General features: G+C 41.5%; 1 protein-coding gene across 1 annotated transcript in view; it reads left to right on the top strand.

Annotated features, from left to right (window-relative positions):
- Positions 1-530: 530 nt before the first annotated feature.
- The window catches only part of rhpn1 (rhophilin Rho GTPase binding protein 1), a 48,254-nt gene continuing 32,396 nt past the window's right edge, over positions 531-16,388 (top strand). The window contains exons 1-2 of the mRNA XM_062979938.1: positions 531-3,291; positions 13,711-13,826. Coding sequence (XP_062836008.1) covers positions 3,181-3,291; positions 13,711-13,826 — 227 coding nt within the window. The 5' untranslated portion in view covers positions 531-3,180. The remainder of the gene's footprint in view (positions 3,292-13,710; positions 13,827-16,388) is intronic.

Below are 16,388 nucleotides of genomic sequence, written 5' to 3'. Positions count from 1 at the left end.
ATAACCATGATAATTTAATATGTATCATTTAAATATTTGATGTAACTAATTTGGTAGCTAACATTGACACTATCCATGCCTAATATAAATTGTTAGTCGTTTTATTATTAATGATGATCATCATTGATTACTCAGCCTCAAGCCAAATGCAAATTTGCATCAACGGGACAAAATGCACTGCACGGGTACAAAGTGGGATGCAAGGATGGGGAATGCGCATGCGCAGCGGTGCCTCCTGCCAGGCAAAGCCCCTCCCCTCCTCCTCTTGCCATGACGTCACCCGCGTTCTAATTCCCACGGTTGCTACGGGAGACGCTCCCTCTCCCTCTCTTTTACTCTCTGACTCCGCCCCCTTTCCCTCTCCGAGCGGGAGGGGGAAGAAGATAGAGGGATTTCCCCGCCCACTCTCTTTGTATTCCCTTTCTATTGGATGAAAGCACTGCCCTTCAGATATTCAGCGCGTTGCTATTGGCTAAGGCTCTTCCTCTCCTTTTTCCGCGGGCCCCTCCCGTCTCTTGATCTCTCTCTGCATCTGCCTTGTTGCTGCATCTAGTAGCCCAGCGCCTCCGAAGTGGCTTTTGTCTCTCCGGATCCCTTTCCCAGGTCTGTGGCTTTAAGAAGTTAGCTTCGAAGAGAGTCTGGAGGTTTGGGTCGGGTGAGTTAACCCAAGTTCCTAGTCCTCATGGAGGTCTGAATGGAAGTTGGAGGCTTTGGTGCAGGAGAGGCAGGCCTGTGGCTTCACAGGTTGGAAAGTGACCAGGTTTGGGACCAGGTGAGGCAGGTAAGGGAGAAGGAGGATATGGCCAGGTAGGGACAGGTAGGTAGAAAAAGACAGGAAGGTTAAGACAGGGAAATAAGGTAGAACAGGTATAGTATTATTATTACTATTGTTATTATTGTAAGGTTAGTGCAGGGAAGTAAGGTAGAACAGGTGTGTTGTTGTTGGAAGGTTAGGACAGGGAATTAAGCTAGAACAGGTAGCTAAGGTAAAACAGGACAAGGAGATAAGGACCAGGAATAATAATAATAATAATAATAATATAGTGCAGGGAAGTAAGGTAGAACAGATATATTATTATTATTATTATTATTATTATTATCATTATTGTAAGTTTAGTGTAGGGAAGTAAGGTAGAACAGGTATATTATTATTGTTATTATTATTATTATTGTAAGGCTAGTGCAGGGAAATAAGGTAGAACAGGTATATTATTATTATTGTTATTATTGTAAGGTTAGTGCAGGGAAGTAAGGCAGAACAGGTATATTATTGTTGTGGTTGTTGTTGGAAGGTTAGGACAGGGAATTAATCTAGAACAGGTAGGTTAGAACAGGTAGCTAAGGTAAAACAGGACAAGGAGATAAGGACCAGGAATAATAATAATAATAATATAGTGCAGGGAAGTAAGGTAGAACAGGTATATTATTATTATTATTATTGTAAGGTTAGTGTAGGGAAGTAAGGTAGAACAGGTATATTATTGTTGTTGTTGTTGGAAGGCTAGGACAGGGAATTAATCTAGAACAGGTAGGTTAGAACAGGTAGCTAAGGTAAAACAGGACAAGGAAATAAGGACCAGGAATAATAGTAATAATAATAATAATAATAATAATAATAATAATAATAATAATAAGTTTATTTGTATCCCGCCACCATCTCCCCCGGAGGGGACTCGGGGCGGCTCACAGAAATATCAGATACAAAACAATAACAATATACAACACATCAATAAACAATAACATGCACCAATTGTAATATTTGCACATTGACCAAAAAGAATAAAAACACACTTATTAAAAACATAGAATTTTAAAACAGTGAGGTTGTAATAGTAGATTAGCAAAGTGCACATAATAATAATAATAATAATAATAATAGGGCAGGTAGGTAGAGCAAGACAGGGAGGTAATGTAGGATAGGGAGGTAAGGGCCAGGTAAATAAATATAATATCAAAGGGCCAGGTAGGTAGAATAAGTCAGGAAAGTAATATAGGATAGAGAGTTAAGGGACAGGTAAATATAATAATAATAATAATAATAATAATAATAATAATAATAATAGGGCCAGGTGAGTTGAGCAAGACAGGTTAATAAGTTAGGACAGTGAGGTAAGGACCAGGTAAATAAATATAATAATAGTAATAATAGAGTCAGGTGGGTAGAGCAAGAAATAAATAATAATAACAACAACAACAACAATAGGGCCAGGTGGATAGAGCAAGGCATGTAACTAAGTTAGGAATGGGCGGTAAGGACCAGATAAATACTAATATTACTACTACTAATAATAATAATAATAATAATAATAGAGCCAGGTGGGTAGAGCAAAACATGTCAGCAAGTTAGGACAGGGAGGTAAGGGCCAGGTAAATAAATATAATAGTAGTAGTAACAATAATAATAGAGCCAGGTGGGTAGAGCAAGAAATAAATAATAATAACAACAACAACAACAATAGGGCAGGGTGGGTACAGCAAGACATGTAGGTAACTTAGGGCAGGGAGGTAAGGGACAGGTTAATAATAATAATAATAATAATAATAATACATCACACAGTCTTAAACACTTTGGAAGTGTTCGACTTGTGATTTTGTGATACGAAATCCAGCATATAGATCTTGTTTGCTGTGTCATACTATGTCTTTGTGTCAATAATAATAATAATAATAATAGTCAGGTGGGTAGAGCAAAACATGTCAGTAAGTTAGGACAGAAAGGTAAGGACAGGCAAATTATTATTATTATTATTATTATTATTATTATTATTATTATTATTATTATTATAGAGCCAAGTGGGTAGATCAAGACATATAGGTAGTTAGGACAGGGAGGTAAGATAAGACAGGTAGGTAAGGACAGGTAGATACGATAGGATGGATGGGTAGGGACAGATAGATCTGCCCCAGGATTTTGGAGAGAAGTCCCTAGAAGGCTGCTTCTTCTGTGAATTCAGGTGTGCTGCTTAGTTGTTCCTAGGGGATGGATAGGTGACTTTGAGTCTCTAAAGAGTAGGTTTAGCAGTGTGGAGAGTGTTTAGGGTCAACGGAGCCAGGATTTGGGGTGAGTGGCAGAGAGTCAGGCAGGATCACCTGTAAAGAGAATACCTGGCCTCCCCACTTGGGTCAGGGCCACAACCATGTCCTAGAGGTGCGACCGATGCCCCACCTGTACCAGCGAAGATGACCCCGGAAGAAGAGAGCCCCCCGGGAGGCGAAGGAGACGGGGAGAGCGATGACAACGGGGTCCCCCTCCATTTGCAGCCCTCCGAAAGCTATGGCAGCCTGCGGAAGGTGAGGCTGAAGGTGGGATGAGGTGCAACACTGGGTTGGTGTAATTTCTTACCTGGCAGGGTGGACATTAGGAATATTTTTGCAGCTGCAAGGCTACTCAATGCTCACTGCAACATACACACTTGCTTCAAACAGACAAGGGTTCTTTCTCCCACCCTGGACATTATTCCACAGGTAGACATACACTCCACTTGCCTCACTGCCAACAGAACCTCTGAAGATGCCAGCCACACATGCAGGCGAAACATCAGGAGAGAATGCTAAATAATAATAATAATAGTAATAGTAATAAGATGTACTGCTGGCATCATAAACTGGGCACAGGTGGAACTGGACAATTTGGACAGAAAAACAAGAAAACTCATGACCATTCATCATTCACTGCACCCTCGCAGTGATGTTGACCGGCTCTATCTGCCTAGAAGATCAGGGGGCAGAGGACTCTTACAAGTAAAACAAGCAGTCAAAGAAGAAGAACATGCCATGGCAGAATATGTAAAGCAAAGTGAAGAACCTGCTCTGATTGAAGTAAAAAATCAGAAACTCCTCAAAACACAGCAGACAAAAAATCAGTACAAGAAAACTGCACTACAAACTAGAGCTGACAGCTGGCACAACAAAACATTGCATGGAAAGTTCCTTGATAAAATTGAAGGAAAAGCTGATAAGGAGAAGACCTGGCTCTGGCTCACGAATGGGACCCTGAAGAAGGAGACAGAAGGCCTGATCCTTGCAGCCCAGGAGCAAGACATCAGGACAAAGGCAATTAAGGCCAAGATCGAAAAATCAGCTGATGACCCAAAATGCGGACTGTGCAAGGAAACCGACGAAACGATTGATCATATCCTCAGCTGCTGTAAGAAAATCGCACAGACAGACTACAAACAGAGGCACAACTATGGCCCAAATGATTCATTGGAACTTATGCCTCAAGTCCCACCTGCCAGCAGCAAAGAACTGGTGGGATCACAAACCTGGAAAGTCTTGGAAAATGAGCACACAAAGATACTGTGGGACTTCCGAATCCAGACTGACAATGATCTGGAACACAACACACCAGACATCACAGTTGTGGAAAAGAAAAAAAGGTTTGGATCATTGATGTTGCCATCCCAGGTGATAGTCGCATTGACGAAAAACAACAGAAAAAACTCAGCCGCTATCAGAACCTCAAGATTGAACTTCAAAGACTCTGGCAGAAACCATTGCAGGTGGTCCCGGTGGTGATGGGCACACTGGGTGCCGTGTCAAAAGATCTCAGCCGGCATTTGGAAACAATAGACATTGACAAAATTACGATCTGTCAGCTGCAAAAGGCCACCCGACTGGGATCTGCACGCATCATCCGAAAATACATCACACAGTCCTAGACACTTGGGAAGTGTTCGACTTGTGATTTTGTGATACGAAATCCAGCATATCTATCTTGTTTGCTGTGTCATACAATGTCGTTGTGTCAATAATAATAATAATAATAATAATGATAATTGACACAAAGACAGAGTATGACACAGCAAACGAGATAGACATGCTGGATTTCGTATCACAGAATCACAAGTCGAACACTTCCCAAGCGTTTAGGACTTTGTGATGTATTTTCGGATGATGCGTGCAGATCCCAGTCAGGTGGCTTTTTGCAGATTATTATTATTATTATTATTATTATTATTATTATTATTATTATTATTATTATTAGGAACACAAGATGAGTCCACAGTAGACGCTCTGCTGGCTGTTGTATTGGATCACACGTCGGACAATAATAATAATATGTTTGACTTGTGATTTTGATACGAAATCCAGCATATCTATCTTGTTTGCTGTGTCATAATAATAATAATAATAATAATAATAATAATAATAATAATAATATGCCCTGACCCCGTTCTTTTGTAGGCTGCTCTGTTCCCAAAGTTAAGTCATCCTTGCAAAAGCAAACCTCCCGCAGTTCTTCTCTCCACTGCTTCTGATCCTTTTCCAAGCTGGCTTGAGCTAATGTTTTCTGCTGGAGTTGTTGTTTTCTTTTTTTTCCTTTTCCCAACCCGCGGGCCGCATGACGGCTGGGTTTTTGGCAGGTCTTGGTGTCTGCTCTTGTAACCCGGCCCAGGCCAGAAAAATTCACGTAGACTCGACTTTCCAAAGGGACGTTTTTCTGGATCTGGCTTGTTGGAGAAACTCTGCATCCTTTTGGGAGGTTCGGTTGCGTGATGTTAAAGATAGGCTGATAAAAAGGGGGAGAAACAATAATATTAAACCCCAAATTTTCTAGGAAAATTTTCACTTTCTGCCAGGAAAATCTACACTTATTGCTAGACTTTAAGAAATTTCAACAAACTTAGGGAAAGACCGAGCTTGATCCCATGATCAAGCATAATATATAATACATTAGCTGTGCCCAGCCACGCGTTGCTGTGGCGAAGTGTGGAGGTATGGGAAATAAAGTATTGAGGAACTGATGTTAGTTAATGTGTATTTCCTAAAGCTTGTGAATATCCAATATTTCTGGATGTTCCTTTTTTTTTTTTTTTTTGGTCTGTTGGAGGCAAATATGAATGCTGCAATTAGCCAGAATGATTAGCATGTAATGGCCTTTCAGCTTTAAAGCCTGGCTGCTTCCTGCCTGGGGGAATCCTTTGTTGGGAAGTGTTAGCTGGCCTAAGTGAACCCTAGCTGACCCCCCCCCCCCCCCCCGGGCACCATTTTGGCTGAGGTGGTTGCTATGACACGAAAGGGGTGGGCCTAAAGGGGGCGGGTCCTACCCTTCTGACTGGCGGCCAGGGGGAGAAAGGCTCTTCCTTGTCCTCTGAAATTTCGACTTTATTTTTCTAGGTTTTTTTTATTGAAAGACATCGATTGGATGACTAGGTCTATTGTGGCCAAATTTGGTGTGATTTGGTTCAGTGGTTTTGTTGTTTACTCCATGGGAAAAACACACATTACATTTTTATATATATAGATATATATGTTAAGTCTGGTCGTGTCCAACTCTGGAGGTTGGTGCTCATCTCCATTTCTTTTATTTACGCTTTTCCAAATACATAAAAAAGAAAGCAGAACCCCACATACAAGAAAAAAAAGAAATAAAAAAAACACCCATTACTCATCTCCATTTCTAAGCCAAAGAGCCAGCGTTGTCCATAGACACCTCCAAGGTCATGTGGCCGGCATAACTACATGGAGCAATACCTGTTGATCTACTCACGTTTGCATGTTTTCGAACTGCTAGGTTGGCAGAAGCTGGGGCTAACAGCGGGAGCTCACCCCGCTCCCCGGATTCGAACTGCCGACCTTTCTGTCAGCATGTTCAGCAGTTCAACGGTTTAACCCGTTGTGCCATCAGGGCATATTGGGCATAAAAGTACCTTCAGGCTGTTAGGAATGGTGGGAGTTGAAGTCCAAAACACCTGGAGGGCCCAAGTTTGCCCATGCCTGGTGTAGATGCAACCTTAATTGAATTTCTATTTGCTATGTTTATATTGCAAGAATTATTATTTACTTATTGTTTTAAAAAATCAAAGAAAAACCTCCGTATCTGAGTAACATTTCAGCATGTGTGCTTATCATGCCTGTGGCAAGATTTGCGTGCGCCCTGTATTTATAGTTTCCCTGAGTGCTAATCATTGTGAAACTGCCTGCAAATGTTAGCTTTCAAAATTGTCCCAAGCCATTAACCTGTTTGGTGACAATGGCTAATGTGTCTCAACTAGATTGCACCAGATATATATATATTTTATAAAGATTCTCAGCTGGTGCAAACAAGAAGAAGGGGAAAAAAATAGAAAATACCAGTATCCCAAATTCACACAATTCTTGTGCTTTAATATGTATGTACAGTAGAGTCTCACTTATCCAACATAAACGGGCTGGCAGAATGTTGGATAAGTGAATATGTTGGATAATAAGGAGGGATTAAGGAAAAGTCTATTAAACATCAAATAAGATTATTATTTTACAAATTAAGCACCAAAACATCATGTTATACAACAAGTTTGACAGAAAAAGTAGTTCAATATGCTGTAATACTATGTAGTAATTACTATATTTACAAATTTAGCATCAAAATATCATGATGTATTGAAAACATTGACTACAAAAATGCTAATAATCCAGAACGTTGGATAAGCGAGTGTTGGATAAGTGAGACTCTACTGTATGTATGTATGTAGTGGAGACCCCAGTGGTGCAGCAGGTTAAACCGTTGAGCTGCTGGACTTGGTAATGGAAAGGTCAGCGGTTTGAATCCGGGGAGCATGGTGAGCTCCCGCTGTTAGCTCCAGCTTCTGCCAACCTAACAGTTCGAAAACTTGCAAATGTGAGTAGATGAATAGGTACTACTCTGGCGGGAAGGTAACGGTGCTCCGTCACACCGGCCAGATGACCTTGGAGGTGTCTAAGGACAACGCCGGCTCTTTGGCTTAGAAATGGAGATGAGCATCAACCTCCAGAGTTGGACACAACTAGATTTAATGTCAGGGGAAAACCTTTGCCTTTACTATCTATATATATAAAAATGTAATGTGCGTTTTTCCCATGGAATAAACAACAAAACCGCTGAACCAAATCACACCAAATTTGGCCACAAAAGACATAGTCATCCAATCGATGTCTTTCTAAGGACAACGCCGGCTCTTTGGCTTAGAAATGGAGATGAGCACCGACCCCCAGAGTCGGGCACAACTAGACTTAATGTCAAGGGGAAACCTTTACCTTTACCTTTACTTATGTATGTATGTAAGCAGGGAAAAGCTCGAGTCGAATCCCTAACTGGTTGACACTTGCTAAGACAGTTGAACCATTTATTGTCTTTATTTAAAGCACTGACATGCAAGGAAATTGGATTAATTAATGCAGCATTTGGTCTGTTTACACGCCACTGTCTGCGCTCATTATTTTTGAGAGGAAGAGTGCGTCTATACCAGGCACGGGCAAATTTGGGCCCTCCAGGTGTTTTGGACTTCAACTCCCATAATTCCTAACAGCCGGCAGGCTGTTAGGAATTATGGGAGTTGAAGTCCAAAACACCTGGAGGGCCCAAGTTTGCCCATGCCTGGAATTAATACAGTTTGGCACCCCTTTAAACCGCCATGGTTCGACCCATTATGGAATCATGAGAGTTGTAATTTGGCAAAAAGTTAGACAACTTTGCAAGCAAAGGCTTTGCAAAACTGCATTTCCCATTATTCTCTACTATGGAGCCACCGCAATGAAAGCAATGTCAAATTGCAATAAATCTCCCCGTGCAGATGAACCACAAGTCAATTTTAGCTATTTGCTTGTTGCAGGTTGGAAAGGGAGGAAAATAAGTGCTGGATCTGCTACAACAGTCAACCCGTGGTTTAAAAATTACATATTTATATATGGATATAGAAAGAGAAATCTCTTATTTGAATCCTGAAACTGTAATAAGGTAAAGCATTACATCCATGCGTGTGTGTTTTTCAAAACCACAAACAAGTATCGAAAACTAGGAGGAAAAGCAAGGAGGGAAGGCTGCCTCTCTGAAGCCCGCCAGGCGCATGGCGTGCATTGTCCTGCGCATAGGGTTGCCATAGTGATCCCAACAAGTGGAGAGGCGGATTCGAGATAGGCCGTTCCCTTTATCTCCCTGCCTAGATAACACTGTTTTTGTTGCCGGAGCCTTCGGAATAACATCTGTTTCCTCTTTGCCATTTCCAACCTCGGTTCCTGCATTGGCTTGGCACATGCAACTTGTACTGTTGTTGTGTTTTGGAGTTTAGTTTTTTCCCTCCCTCTTCTTCCATCCCTTTGTATTTTTCATGCAGGTTTCTTTTATACATCCATACGTGCATCTAAACTGTTGGATATCATTTTAACTGCCATGGATCACTGCAATTGAATCCTGGAATTTTCTGGGCAGTATGGCCATGTTCCAGAAGTATTCTCTCCTGACGTTTCGCCCACATCTATGGCAGGCATCCTCAGAGATTGTGAGGTATATACCTCACAATCTCTGTGGGTGAAACATTAGGTGATTATATTTCTGAAACATGGCCATATTGTCCGGAAAACACACAACAACCCTGTGATCCCAGCCATGAAAGCCTTCGGCAACATAATGAATCTTGGAAGTTGTAGTTTGGAGAGGCACCAGTCCTCTTTGACAGAGAAGACCGAAGATCTTATAAAATTACAACTCCATAGCATTGAGCCATGGATATTAGTGTTGTGGTTCAGTCTGATGATGAAGGGAGATTTGGGTTTATGCAGGCTGACCAAAGCAATGTTGATATGGGAAATCTTGAAGGCTCTGATGATGCTGGGAATGTTGAAGGCTCTGGCTTTGAATTGTCAGAGAGGCAGCAAGCTGGCGAGGAAACAAACTATGATAAGGGTGATCTTTCACTAGATTCAGAACATCAACAAGCTCCAGGTGTTTCAGGCAGTGAATCAGAGGAATCTTTCTTAGACAGAGATACAAGGTTGACGTTGAAGGTTCATCGCCCCAAACTTCACACTTTAACAACACAGCCGTTTAATGCTAAGGCTTCCCCGTCTGTGCTGGGTTCCATACTTCGCACTGTAACAACACAACTGTTCAATGCTAAGGCTTCTCTGTCTGTGCTGGGTTCCATACCTCACACTTTAACAACACAACCGTTCAATGCTAAGGCTTCCCCGTCTGCGCAGGGTTCCATACTTCACACTTTAACAACACAACCGTTCAATGCTAAGGCTTCCCTGTCTGTGAAGGGTTCCATACTTCGTACTTTAACAACACAACCATTCAATGCTAAGGCTTCCCTGTCTGCGCAGGGTTCCATACTTCGCACTGTAACAACACAACTGTTCAATGCTAAGGCTTCCCTGTCTGTGCTGGGTTCCATACTTCACACTTTAACAACACAACCGTTCAATGCTAAGGCTTCCCACCAAAGGGAACTGTAGAGAAGAGTCTACTGAACAAGCCAGTACCTGCCCCAGACCAGGATTGCCATCTATTGAGGAGTTACGAAGGTGGAGGCATTACTTTTCATTCAACCTTCGTACATACATATTTTCACGTTTGTTATATAGAAAGATGCATAGATGTATTGCTTGCAACAGTAAAAGTTAGTTTATCTTTTTAAAAACTTTACAGTGTATTTCTTCCTGTTTCCTATCGTAAGCTGATATACAGCACCAGCTTCTCTGAACTGTACTCTGCTATAGATTCCAAATATTCCTATCACAACTGTGCAGAGTGAAAGTTTCAGCTCACCTCCCTGACCTTCCGTATTACCTCCCCTTAAAATCCCGTTCTTGCCTTTCTTTGTCATTACAGCCTGTTCTTTCTCGCTGTTCCTGGTGGCTGAGATGAAGGCGCTGATAACACTCCTTTTGCGCATTACGGCCTTTCATACGAGGCGATATAATTTCCAAACCCAAAGCCGCGGCGTCCAAGAAACGCCCTGAAGCTTGTACAAGCCCTGACCATTAAAAACAAAAGCAAATCAATCTCTGCTATCCAAGTTTGTGGTGTATTGACCCCACCGCTTTGGCACATGCATGGTTCACCAGCGCACCAAATAAATGGTGTGTGTCTTGGGTGGAAATAAATCTTTCCCAGCTCCAAAGAATCCCAAAATGCTTACTGAGCTGAGTTGCCAAGGAGAAGGCTAAACCTTTGTTTCCTCTTTTAAAAAGGGTCTCCGGGGGTCTTTTTGGCTTCTGAATCATCCACCGCGGCCTCAAAAGACCTTTTCTTTGCTTCCCTTTTGTCTTTTATGGGAATTATCCTTCCTCAGTCCCAAATGGTAGACGTGTAGGAGTACTACGGTAGTACAAAATTTAAGGTATGAAAGCACTGGCAGTAAGCGTATATGCAACAAGTGAAAACGAGGTAAAATTCCATGGAAAATGAACGGAAAAATATTTCACATTGTACTGAAGATAGATGGATGTTTATGGTCGACTGTAATGGGGCAATTTCATCATTTAATAAAGACTACAATTAAAAAAAAACCTATAAAAGCTGAACGAGGTAAATTTCCCAAAACATTTTTGATATGGGATAAATAGACATCTAGAGATTAAAATACGGCAATGCTGAGGACTACACACTTTACTCAGACAGGCATAAATTGTTATGGATTGATGATGATAAATGGAAGCTCTTACGTGTGCCCGCGATCCAGAATCACCCGCAGAACAATAACATACCACTCAGGTTTGCATAACAAAAATACAGGAACTTTACTGATTTGAAGAGATCAAAAAACAGTAGTATTTACAGTGGTCCCTCTGATCACTTACAGAAATTTACAGTCATAAACAGTCCTTTCTCAGTCCACAATCTGCCTCAGAGAAGAGTACAATCCTGGTTCTTCATCCCCTTTTCTCAGCAGCAAACAGGTCTCAAAATAGCAAGGCCTCTCTGAGTACACTGCCCTCTTTCCAGCAGCGCTCAGTCAGCACAGAGAAACTAGTTGAAACTTGTTCTGCAGCAGCAGAACAGAAACAGTATCAAAATCAATCCTCAGGTCTTTGCAGGCTCAGCCAATCGTCTTCATGCACTTCATTTTTCCAGTTAACACACAGAGCACAGTGCCTTTGCAAACCATGACATAAGTTGCTTTCCAAGATTGATATATTTTTGGCGTGGGCATTGAGATCTGCTTTGGAGGCCCTTCTCTCGGTCCCACACCATCTCAAGTACGGTTGGTGGGGACAAGAGAGAGGGCCTTCTCAGTAGTGGCATATGTCAGTGTGTATATACTTATACTACTGTTGTTTATATGCGGCACTTGGAGTGTTTCTCTGAACCACCCCGAGTCCCTTCAGGGAGATGGTAAAGATAAAACTTTTCCCCTGACGTTAAGTCTAGTCATGATCGACTCTGGGGGTTGGTGCTCATCTCCATTTCTAAGCCGAAGAGCCGGCGTTGTCCGTAGACACCTCCAAGGTCATGTGGCTGGCATGACTGCATGGAGCATCGTTGCCTTTCCGCCGGAGCGGTACCTATTGATCTACTCACATTTGCATGTTTTTGAATTGCTAGGTTGGCAGGAGCTGGGGCACTCATTCCGCTCCCGGGATTTGAACCAGGGACCTTTAGGTCCGCAAGTTCAGCAGCTCAGCGCTTTAACACACTGAGCCATCAGGAGCGCCAGGGAGATGGTGGTGGGGTGTAAATAAAAATATTATTATCATTATTTTTATTATGTCACAACAAACAAGATAGATATGCTGGATTTCGTATCACAAAATCACAAGTCGAACACTTCCCAAGTGTCTAGGACTGTGTGATGTATTTTCGGATGATGCGTGCAGATCCCAGTAGGGTGGCCTTTTGCAGTTGGCAGATCGTAATTTTTTCAATGCCTATTGTTTCCAAATGCCGGCTAAGATCTTTTGGCACGGCACTCAGTGTGCCCATCACCACCGGGACCACCTGTACTGGTTTCTGCCAGAGCCTTTGAAGTTCAATCTTGAGGTCCTGATAGCGGCTGAGTTTTTCCTGTTGTTTTTCGTCAATGCGACTGTCACCTGGGATGGCAACATCAATGATCCAAACCTTTTTCTTTTCCACAACTGTGAGGTCTGGTGTGTTGTGTTCCAGAACTTTGTCAGTCTGGATTCGAAAGTCCCACACTGTCTTTGCGTGCTCATTTTCCAATACTTTTGCAGGTTTGTGATCCCACCAGTTCTTTGCTGCTGGGAGGTGGTACTTGAGGCATAAGTCCCAATGAATCCTTTGGGCCACATAGTTGTACCTCTGTCTGTGCAATTTCCTTACAGCTGCTGAGGATATGATCCATGGTTTCGTCGGTTTCCTTGCACAGTCTGCATTTTGGGTCATCAGCTGATTTTTCGATCTTGGCCTGAATTGCCTTTGTTCTGATGTCTTGCTCCTGGGCTGCAAGGATCAGGCCTTCTGTCTCCTTCTTCAGGTCCCATTTGTGAGCCATTATTATTATTATTATTATTATTATTATTATTATTATTATTATTATTGACACAAAGACACAGCAAACACGATAGATATGCTGGATTTCGTATCACAGAATCACAAGTCGAGCACTTCCCAAGTGTTTAGGACTGTGTGATGTTTTTTTGGATGATATGTGCAGATCTCAGTCAGTTGGCCTTTTGCAGTTGACAGATCGTAATTTTGTCCATGTCTATTGTTTCCAAATGCTGGCTGAGATCTTTTGTCATGGCTCAGCTTCTTCAGCGTGTCCCTCCAGTTCCACATCATCACCCACTTAACCTTTCAGTAGGCGTGCGACCACATGTCCATTAGAAGTGTATTTTCAACCAGTTTTGCACAATAGGGTTCCTGTCTAACAATGCATTAGCTATCTAACAAAGCCTTTCACCAAAACTCTAAAAAAGTAGGCTGCAAAATAGGTGGGCAGTCATTATTCTAAATCTCTCCTGGCTAAAAAGTATTGCTGACATACATTTCCTTTTTGACAGGGTTCTGACCCTTTGGCACAGTCACAGCGGAGCAAGTTGCAGCACCGCCGGGCGCGGATCAATCAGCAGATCAACAAAGAGATGCGGATGCGAGCCGGTGCAGAAAACCTCTTCAGGTTAGTCGTTTCCTATTTCCAGCCTTTTTCTTGGAATCCTAAAGTTGGAAAAGACCCCAAGGGCCATCCAGTCTAATCCCTTTCTGCCAGGCAGGAAGACGCATCAAAGCAGTCCTAATAGATGCCCATCCAGTCTTTGTTGAAGCAGATTCTACCAGACTCTGAAGCAGCATCAGATTCCATGGTTGGAACAGCTCTTGCTCCTGGAGGTTCTTCCTACTGTTTTCGTGGATCTCTTTTCCTAACATTTGAATCCGTTACCCTGTTTTGTCCTAGACTTTGGAGCAATAGAAAAGAAGCCTAGACCATCTTCAATATGGCATCCTTTTAAATATTTCAACATAACTTACCATGCCTGCTTTCAGCCTTCTCTTTTCCAGGCTTCTCCAAAGGGATTCATGGTTTCCAGACCTTGGATCATTTTGGATACACTTCTCTGACCTCCTTTCATCTTCTCAATATCCGTTTATGAAATGCATTGCCCAGAACTTGGCACAGGTTTACTATTCCAAGTGAGATCTGACCAAAGCCGAACAGAGTAGCAATATTATGCAATATTCCCATGTTGCAGGCACTATTCTCTTATTGACGCAGGTTCGAATTGCATTGGTTTTTTTAGCTGCAGCATGTTCAGGTGGTGGTCTACTAAGAGTTCCAGATCCCTTGCACTTGGGGTATTTTCAAGTCAGGTGTCTTCCATTCAAAATGACATACCTTTAAATATTTAAGCATAGCTATAACGTCCCCCAATTGTACCAATGCAGAGTAAAGTGACATTACAATAGAGTCTCACTTATCCAACCAACATAAACGGGCTAGCAGAATGTTGGATAAGTGAAAATGTTGGATTATAAGGAGGAATTAAGGAAAAGCCTATTAAACATCAAATTACTTTACGATTTTACAACTTAAGCACCAAAACATCATGTTTTCCAACAAATTGACAGAAAAAGCAGTTCAATACATGGTAACGTTATGTAGTAATTACTGTATTTACGAATTAACACCAAAACATCGCAATGTATTGAAAACATTGACTACAAAAACATTGGCTACTTACAAATTGATTACAAATAAAGATAGAATTGCATAAAATGAACTTACAGTAACAACATTGTCGGAAATTAAATCTCTAAATAGTTCAGTCCTTGCTGCCTAGAGAAACAACTGTGGACCCGGGCGGGAGGCAGACTGCGTTGGATAATCCAGAACATTGGATAAGTGAGACTACTGTATTACAGTAGAGTCTCACTTATCCAACATACATGGGCCGGCAGAACGTTGGATAAGCGAATATGTTGGATAATAAGGAGAGATTAAGAAAAAGCCTATTAAACATCAATATAGGTTATGATTTTACAAATTAAGCACCAAAACATCATGTTATACAACAAATTTGACAGAAAAAGTAGTTCAATACGCAGTAATGCTATATAGTAATTACTGTGTTTATGAATTCAGCACCAAAATATCACGATGTATTGAAAACATTGACTACAAAAATGTGTTGGATAATCATCATCATCATTTAATTACTTATTAATCGCCCTCCATCCACGATGCTCTAGGCGATTTACAAGATAAAATTGTAAAGGATAAAAATATATACATACAAATATTGATAAAATTAACATAGATTAAAAGCTCTAGTAAAGAGCCAGGTCTTGAGTGCTAGGGTAAAAGGCCCTAACTCACGCATAATCCAGAACGTTGGATAAGTGAGACTCTACTGTACTTCTCTTGATCTATTCTAGATACTGTACTCTTTTATTGATGCAGCCTAGAATTGAATTGGCTTTTTATTTCACTTTGAAGCATGCCTTCAAGCCAATGAAACCCACCAGCTAGCCTTGGGCATGTCACACTCTCTCAGCCTCAAATGAAGATCTGACCAAATCTTGCCAAGGAAACCATGCAATAGTCTCCATAAGTCAAGAAATGACTTGAAGGCACACAAGAAAAGAACAATGTGTCAAGGTTTTGATTACCTGGATCTTGGCCGGTGACTCACAGGAAACCGAAATGACTCAATACTTTCCCAGACTGATTGCAAGGTTAATTGAGAAAGATGCAGTTGTCGGGGTCAGACGTTGAGAGCTGAGTAAGGGATTAAGGAGAGAAGGAGGCTGACGTTGCAGCAGAAGGGCAAGTTGCATTATGCGCAGATGCTCAGATGCGTGATAAGATATTTGCCAAGAGAACGGAATCCAAATTTCAGCATTTCTGATGAAACCTCGAGTTAAGGCGGGAAATTTCATTGCTGAAGTTACTCATTCGAATTGTGCAAGAACAGGAACTATTTTGCCCTCATTAAATATTTGCACAAGGGCTTGTTCTCTGCTGCATCAGGAGGAACAACCAAGTCCTATGGTTTGAAGTTATAGAAAGGTGTACTTTGTGATTGACAATCAGAAGGCATTTGATAATCAGAATAGTTTGGCAATGGAATGAATTGCCTAAAGAGAGATCTTAAAAATAATCTGAATAATAAATAATAATAATAATAAAAACTCAGGACCTCAAGATTGAACTGCAAAGACTCTGGCAGAAACCAGTGCAGGT

This window comes from Anolis carolinensis, chromosome 4, assembly GCF_035594765.1.
Source record: "Anolis carolinensis isolate JA03-04 chromosome 4, rAnoCar3.1.pri, whole genome shotgun sequence".
NCBI classification, from domain to species: domain Eukaryota; kingdom Metazoa; phylum Chordata; class Lepidosauria; order Squamata; family Dactyloidae; genus Anolis; species Anolis carolinensis.
This window is presented reverse-complemented; position numbering and strand designations above follow the sequence as displayed.